Raw genomic sequence first — 6,832 nt, forward strand, 5'->3', positions numbered from 1 at the left:
TTGTGAATCTCTTCACATGGTGTCAGAGCTGGTCTGATTCACTGTTAATGCGTAGCTGCCGTCACCTCAGCTGAGGTTTGAACAGTTAGTCATGAATGAGCTTATTTGAGAGATGGAGATTATTTGAGAGATGGGCACAGTTGCAACCCCAGCATATCACAATCATCAGTGAGTGAGTCAACTTTCCTTCCATGTGAAAACCCTCAAGGGTGAAGTCTCATCTCTCACTGAAGAACGTGAGCAATTTTTTTCCCCTTTAGGGTGGGGTTTGAAAAAGAAAAAAGAACCATTCTTCCCAATTTTACCCTCCACTAGCATAGGGTATAATTTCTTGAATTCTACCTCTTTATATCTAGACTCTTGAAGAATCAAAATTACTGTCTCTCCCCCCATCTTTCCATGTCGGCTGCTTGAGCAATCCAAGCTCCATCTATGAACGCCTTGTCAGAACTACTCCCTTCTCAAGCCCGTGTTGTATTTGACCTTCTTTGCTCTACTAAAGCCAACCTTGGGGATAAATGGAAGCGGAGTTTGCCTCACTAGAGCCACTGCACTCCGTCTGCAAAGAAATCGAGTTGTAGCTAGATTATTTTGGTAAGTTCTTCAACCATGTCTTTGCAATCATGTTCATATGAAAAGTAGAGTAATTATAAAGCAAAGCATTTACTCATGCACTCTTAGAAGTTGTTCATTGGGGAATTGAATTGTATAGGAGCCCTTAAAGAAACTATTCTTAGTTAGTACTTTATTGAAGGTCATTGTGATAACTCTTAAAAATATTTTGTACTATCATTGGAGCTTTTAGCTTAGTATATAAATGGTGGACATGTTCTCATAGACTTTAGAGATATATTTTCATTATCTAATCGAAATGAATTAATTATTATTTTTTTGCCACCTTTAGAGTTGTTTACGATTCGCGAAGTTCTTGTAGTTCCTTTTTGCATAAATTTTCCATGTGAAGGCTTAACTTTACATGTGAGAGTTTTTAAATTTCTTATTTTATAGAAAAAAATTGAATACTTGAAATGAGACATAAACCTTTGAAATATGACATGTAGGAAGTAAGAAATACATATCTTCATAACTGTACTGTACCGATTGTATAGTTTAACAAAACTTATTAACTTCTTTTCTCAACAGATAATATGTAGTCCTCCTCCTAAATATTTAGAATGCTGTTGGAGAAGTTAACAATAAATGCAACTCCAAAAGCAAAACAAAACAACAATGCACTCTAAGGTATTCAAAACAAAAAAACAATGTGATAACTTTGACTAAGGTGATCCAAACCGGATTGTAACGCTGAACCTCAACACCGCGTTCAAGCCGTTGACGGAGACGGTGCGGATGGTCGCGTAGCCCTGAGCGAATCTGAAGTGGCCGGTGCCGCCCACCACGCCGATCTCCCTCTCGGGCAGGCCAGTTCGGTCGGAGCCATGGAAGCAGATGGTGCTGCCGTTGTGCTCCGGAGTGTGCAGCACGGCCGTGAAGACCAGCAAAAGATCTGGGCTGGTGAGAGAAGCAAGGCTGTAGAAGCCCTGGCCCCTCCCCACCACGCCCGAGTCTGGGTGAGGCCCCTCCGTTAGCTTGTCGTCAAACACGAAGGTTACGCCTAACCCGAATGGCTTGCTGAAGTTGCCGTTGGCTGCCGCCACCATAACGGCCGTGGGGTTGGCCGAGGTAGGGATGTCGTGCATGTAGAACACCATCTTCACCTCCTCCGTCCTCTTCGCCACCACCGCGTTAGTGAAGGGAGCAGAAAAGAGCAGCACAAAAACGAGAGACTTGAAGAAGCCGCTCATGTTTTGGAGAGCTAGTAAAGCTTCAAGAGGCAAGGGGATTAAATGCGAGAGAGAGAGAGAGAGAGAGAGAGAGAGAGAGAGCTATTGTGGACTGTGCTGGTTCTGCTTTGAGTGGAAAAGAAGACACTTGAAAGCGCGCTTGAGTAGGCACCATGTGAGTGCTCATGTGAGTGACAGCCTATGTGAGACAAACATTTTGGAGTACTAGAGTTATGGCATACTTATAGTGCCATCTCACATAGTCAGATTCACCCTATGGGAATTGACCATTGTATGTTATAATAGGAGATTACTTTTCCTTATATTGTGTACTCTTATCTCTTTAGTTTAATGGTTGTAGAGAAGAGAAGAAGATAGAATAAAATTTAACCATTCATCTCTCGCTTGTGTCTTGCTGTCTCTTGTGTGTGTGTTTGATTGCAAGGAACTCAAGCTCTCTCTTTTCCCCGCATTCTCTTTACACTATAGCATGTAGCCTATTTAGTAGTGGACCAAATATAATATGTTAACCACTTTGTAGGTTAACATGATTTCACTTGCTCGACCTACCGTAAGGAACTTTTCCATCTTCCTCGCTTGACTAAGCATTTATCTTTTGTAAGACAACCTAGTATATAAAGTATACGATTATTTTTCTCTATGTAGGAGGACTCATCTTAATAGGGAATCACCAAAAAGATCTTATAGACATAGTGCTTATTGTAGAGTTTGAGATGACTTATCTTGGGCTCATACATTATTGTTTAAAGGATTGAAGTCTAGTAAAAGATAGATAAATTTTTTCTCTCTCGCTAAAAATATGCAAGTGGGACTCTCAAGACTTTTGGCAAACCTAAACTCAAGGCAGTTTGATATCCCCATGGAGATTGATCTCAAGCGGTCTATTAAAGAAACTTTAGACATTGTGAAGGATCTCAATCTATCTATTAAAGAAACTTTAAACCTTGTGAATGAGACGTTATATAGAAAGCTTGTTGGTATTCTTACCTTCTTGTGTCTAATTCTAGGCTACACTTCAATTTTGGTGTTGGTGTTTTAAGTAGGTTCTGAAACAAGCCATTAGAAAGCATGCAAGTATTGGATGACTTGCACTTTTTTCCCATTGGATATAGCTCTTGCTTTGTGTGCATGTGTCCATCTTTGAGACCATCACTAGGCCACTTCTTCGAAGATCAAGTAAAAGAGAAATAAGTTACCAATGGTTCACCAAAAACTAACATTGAAAATCAAGTGAATAATAATTTTTCAGAATTGAATTTGAATAATAAAAGTAAAAGATTTTCATAAATAGAAAATTTCAAGGGTATTAAAAGAAATTGAACCTTTTTAAGGTTTAAAAAATATTTTTTTTTAAAATGTGATGTTGAGGCCTCTTTAAAAAGCATTTTGAATTTTATATTCAATATCTATAACTTTTTTAATATTACTAAGTACTAAGGCTTTAGGAGTGGCCACACCTCTTCAAACTTTAACTTTTATGGACTACCAATGAGGTCACTCTGCTTATCGAAAACCCTCAAGGGTGAAGTCTCAACTCTCATTGAAGAACGTGAGCAATTTTTTTCCCTTTAGGGTGGGGTTTGAAAAAGAAAAAAGAACCATTTTTTCTAATTTTACCCTCCACTAGCATAGGGTATAATTTCTTGAATTCTACCTCTTTATATCTAAACTCTTGAAGAATCAAAATTACTATCTCTCCCTCTATCTTTCCATGTCGGCTGCTTGAGCAATCCAAGCTCCATCTATGAGCGCCTTGTCAGAACTACTCCCTTCTCAAGCCCGTGTTGTATTTGACCTTCTTTGCTCTGCTAAAGCCAACCTTGGGGATAAATGGAAGCGGAGTTTGCCTCACTAGAGCCACTACACTCCGTCTGCAAAGAAATCGAGTTGTAGCTAGATTATTTTGGTAAGTTCTTCTACCATGTCTTTGCAATCATGTTCATATGAGAAGTAGAGTAATTATAAAGCAAAGCATTTACTCATGCACTCTTAGAAGTTGTTCATTGGGGAATTGAATTGTATAGGAGCCCTTGAAAGAAACTATTCTTAGTTAGTACTTTATTGAAGGTCATTGTGATAACTCTTAAAAATATTTTGTACTATCATTGGAGCTTTTAGCTTAGTATATAAATGGTGGACATGTTCTCGTAGACTTTAGAGATATATTTTCATTATCTAATCGAAATGAATTAATTAATTTTTTTTTTGCTACCTTTAGAGTTGTTTACAATTCACGAAGTTCTTGTAGTTCCTTTTTGAATAAATTTTCCATGTGTACACATTGAAGGCTTAACTTTACATGTGAGAGTTTTTAAATTTCTCATTTTATAGAAAAAAATTGAATACTTGAAACGAGACATAAACCTTTGAAATATGACATGTAGGAAGTAAGAAATACATATCTTCATAACTGTACTGTACCGATTGTATAGTTTAACAAAACTTATTAGCTTCTTTTCTCAACAGATAATATGTAGTCCTCCTCCTAAATGTTTAGAATGCTGTTAGAGAAGTTAACAATAAATGCAACTCCAAAAGCAGCAATACACAACAAATGTGTTAAGAAACACAATGTCAATCTAAGGACTCTCCCGATTAGTGCATGAAGGCTTATCCCATGAGGGGTAAGGTATTCAAAACAAAACAACAATGTGATAACTTTGACTAAGGTGATCAAAACCGCATTGTAACGCTGAACCTCAACACCGCGTTCAAGCCGTTGACGGAGACGGTGCGGATGGTAGCGTAGCCCTGAGCGAATCTGAAGTGGCCGGTGCCGCCCACCACGCCGATCTCCCTCTCGGGCAGGCCAGTTCGGTCGGAGCCATGGAGGCAGATGGTGCTGCCGTTGTGCTCCGGAGTGTGCAGCACGGCCGTGAAGACCAGCAAAAGATCTGGGCTGGTGAGAGAAGCAAGGCTGTAGAAGCCCTGGCCCCTCCCCACCACGCCCGAGTCTGGGTGAGGCCCCTCCGTTAGCTTGTCGTCAAACACGAAGGTTACGCCTAACCCGAATGGCTTGCTGAAGTTGCCGTTGGCTGCCGCCACCATAACGGCCGTGGGGTTGGCCGAGGTAGGGATGTCGTGCATGTAGAACACCATCTTCACCTCCTCCCTTGTCTTCGCCACCACCGCTTTAGTGAAGGGAGCAGAAAAGAGCAGCACAAAAACGAGAGACTTGCAGAAGCCGCTCATGTTTTGGAGAGCTAGTAAAGCTTCAAGAGGCAAGGGGATTAAATGCGAGAGAGAGAGAGAGAGAGAGAGAGAGAGAGAGAGCGCTCTCGTGGACTGTGCTGGTTCTGCTTTGAGTGGAAAACAAGACACTTGAAAGCGCACTTGAGTAGGCACCATGTGAGTGCTCAAGCCGTGTCCCACCTCGAATTTGACAGGGCACTTTTGAAGGGCCTGCTCATTAGGGCTAATCTAAAAATTGGACGACCTTGTCATTAGCGCTAATCTAAAAAATGGATCAGTTGGAGGGGAGGTTCGGTGCACATTTGGTGGGAGCTAGTGCACATTGGTGGGCGCTAACTTCTTTATTGGATGGACCCACCAAGAGGTTCGTTGTTGGGGGTGGGGGTGGGGGTGGGGGTGGTAGGGGTGGGGGTGGGGTTCAAGCCCTTACATTGTAGGGTTGTATATGAGTGGTTACATCCCTCAAAAGACTGCCTTTGGAAATAAAAAAAGGCCTCCTCATTAACGATAATCTAAAAAATGCTTGGACCTCATCATTAGCCATGCTAGTCTGAAAATGGACCAATTAGAGGGGAGCTTGGCACATTGGTGGGACCTAACTTTTTTATTGGATGGACTCTGTCTCAACCCCCCACCCCCCCCCCCACTTTCTTACACACCACCTACTCAATTATTTTCCTCACCTTTTTTTGCAAGCTTGTTTTTAGGTGGAGCCCAACTAATCATCTTTGGTGTTTCTTTCCCAAGTGACCCTTTGTATTGCTCAAAACACCTCCCATTCCGTTACTATACAAGATCCTTTGTTTCTCACATAGATTATATCTTGAAGAGGTTTTAAGTTCTCCCCACAAGGCTCACCCTATATTTATCTTTCCATTATCTTCAATATTCATCTTCACCGTCGTGACTTCAACTTCCTCGCAATGTAGGTCAAAGGATTACTCGAGATGGCATATTTCCACTAGAATTGGTGGAGGATAAACCCTTGCAAAGACTTACTATACATTTGTGGCGGTGCATGCAAGTTAGTATTGACGAGTTATTAAGTCCAAGAAAAGTCACCAAAAACTCTTGCTCTTGATGGAATTTTCTTTTACAACTCAACTTTTATAGCAACATCACATGGAGGGAAGTTTGAAGAGTCTCAAAGAGGGAACACAACTCTCATTTTGCGTAGTGTGGAATGGACTATACTTGATTGTTGGTGTAGGTATTGCTTGTGAACGAAGATGGTTCAAGAAATTCATGCTTCAGTGAGGTTTTCAAGGTGTCCAAGAGCATTTGGCTTGAGTTGGGTTGGTTTGGTCCAATTGATATTTTTCTAAATGTTTTTGCTTTGAGTGAGCCAAAAAGAACATCAACAATGTTTATTTGCAAGACTTGAATTATGCATGCCTTGTTTGGAAGATAACTAGGGAGTTAATGTGAGGATTCAAAAAGGAGATTACTATCAATTTAGATTAAGTATTCCTAGTATCACTTTTGGTTCTTGATTACATGATCTACAATATACATGTGCTTTAACTATCAAAGGTGGATGTTAAAAGTGTATTCCTTTCTATTAACAAGAACCCGGTTGGCACTAGACCTACTGTCAAGGTGTGGTCAAAGCATGGGGGAATGTTATAAAAATAGTCTCGTCAAGGCTGCACTACTGAGGCCATGATGGAGGCTTGCTTATTATTACTGCAGATCTCGTGGGATCAGTCTAGTTTCTTGTGTGAGGAGAAAAATGGGAATTTCTTTGTAAAATCTTGAATGAGGTTAAAAAGGAGTAGATAGTTGAGTTTTTGTTGGGGATGATGTATGACTTTAATAGTTAATATAAATATATA

General features: G+C 40.5%; 2 protein-coding genes across 2 annotated transcripts; both read right to left on the reverse strand.

Annotated features, from left to right (window-relative positions):
* Positions 1–406: 406 nt before the first annotated feature.
* LOC147610212 (dirigent protein 2-like) lies at positions 407–1,952 on the reverse strand. Its single transcript, XM_086786278.1, has 2 exons — positions 1,312–1,952; positions 407–559 (listed from the first exon to the last, which is right to left on the reverse strand). The coding sequence occupies exons 1-2, from the start codon at positions 1,803–1,805 to the stop codon at positions 451–453; spliced, it is 603 nt and encodes a 200-aa protein (XP_086642404.1). The 5' UTR covers positions 1,806–1,952; the 3' UTR covers positions 407–450.
* Positions 1,953–4,346: 2,394 nt separating this feature from the next.
* Positions 4,347–5,092, reverse strand: LOC147610213 (dirigent protein 2-like). Its single transcript, XM_086786114.1, has one exon. It carries the CDS (start codon positions 4,995–4,997, stop codon positions 4,479–4,481), a length of 519 nt encoding a protein of 172 aa, XP_086642240.1. The 5' UTR covers positions 4,998–5,092; the 3' UTR covers positions 4,347–4,478.
* Positions 5,093–6,832: the final 1,740 nt, after the last annotated feature.

This window comes from Cibotium barometz, chromosome 49 (genome assembly GCF_041138505.1).
Source record: "Cibotium barometz isolate CiBa-2024 chromosome 49, ASM4113850v1, whole genome shotgun sequence".
Taxonomy (NCBI): domain Eukaryota; kingdom Viridiplantae; phylum Streptophyta; class Polypodiopsida; order Cyatheales; family Cibotiaceae; genus Cibotium; species Cibotium barometz.